The 677-nt window shown below is 61.3% G+C and overlaps 1 protein-coding gene across 1 annotated transcript in view; it reads right to left on the bottom strand.

The window, feature by feature from the left end:
- The window catches only part of TAP2 (transporter 2, ATP-binding cassette, sub-family B (MDR/TAP)), a 7495-nt gene that overhangs the window by 1436 nt on the left and 5382 nt on the right, over nucleotides 1–677 (bottom strand). Inside the window, exons 7-8 of the mRNA XM_010848571.1 lie at nucleotides 318–506; nucleotides 1–204 (exon numbers count right to left, since the gene is read on the bottom strand). Coding sequence (XP_010846873.1) covers nucleotides 1–204; nucleotides 318–506 — 393 coding nt within the window. The remainder of the gene's footprint in view (nucleotides 205–317; nucleotides 507–677) is intronic.

Below are 677 nucleotides of genomic sequence, written 5' to 3' on the forward strand. Positions count from 1 at the left end.
CCTCTGCCCACCCTTCTCCGTCCTCCCCACCTGACGGTGCAGGTAGTGGTGCTCATACTCGGAGACCGGCTTCCCGTCCAGCAGCACCTGGCCCTCGGTGGGCTGGTACAGATTCTGCAGCAGCGCGGCCACCGTGCTCTTTCCAGACCCGTTAGGCCCCACCAGCGCCGTCATCTGCCCAGGACTCAGGGTGAACGTCAGACCCTAGAACAGCCGGGGAAGAGTCAGAGGCCTGCCCCTTCCCCCGGCCTCCCCTCTCCTTGGAGGCTGATCATCCGCGCGGGGAGTCAGGGGCCCAGGCTCCCCGCATCGGGCACCTGGAGCGCAGGCTGGTCGGGGCGACTGGGATACGCAAAGGACACGTTCTGGAAATTCACCCTGCCCTGCAGAGTGGGTGGGGCCAGAGTCCCCGGTGGAGGCAGATCTGGCTTTCGGTCCAGGTAGCGGAACACCTTCTCGGCTGCCCCCACGTTGCTCAGCATGTCCCCAAACATGTACACCAGAGTCTGCAAAACAGGAAGGCGGGGCTCAGCTAAGCAAAGGCAGCTGGGCCACGAACCAGCTTCCCAGCTCCTCACACAGCCCCGCCACACTCCACCCGAGCTGGGCTTCTCCCCTTGTCCCAAAAAAGATCACCACCTTTAAATTTAAAGATTAAAAAAAAAAAAAAAAACTTT

This window comes from Bison bison, unplaced genomic scaffold, assembly GCF_000754665.1.
Source record: "Bison bison bison isolate TAMUID 2011002044 unplaced genomic scaffold, Bison_UMD1.0 scf7180017864270, whole genome shotgun sequence".
Lineage (NCBI taxonomy): Eukaryota > Metazoa > Chordata > Mammalia > Artiodactyla > Bovidae > Bison > Bison bison.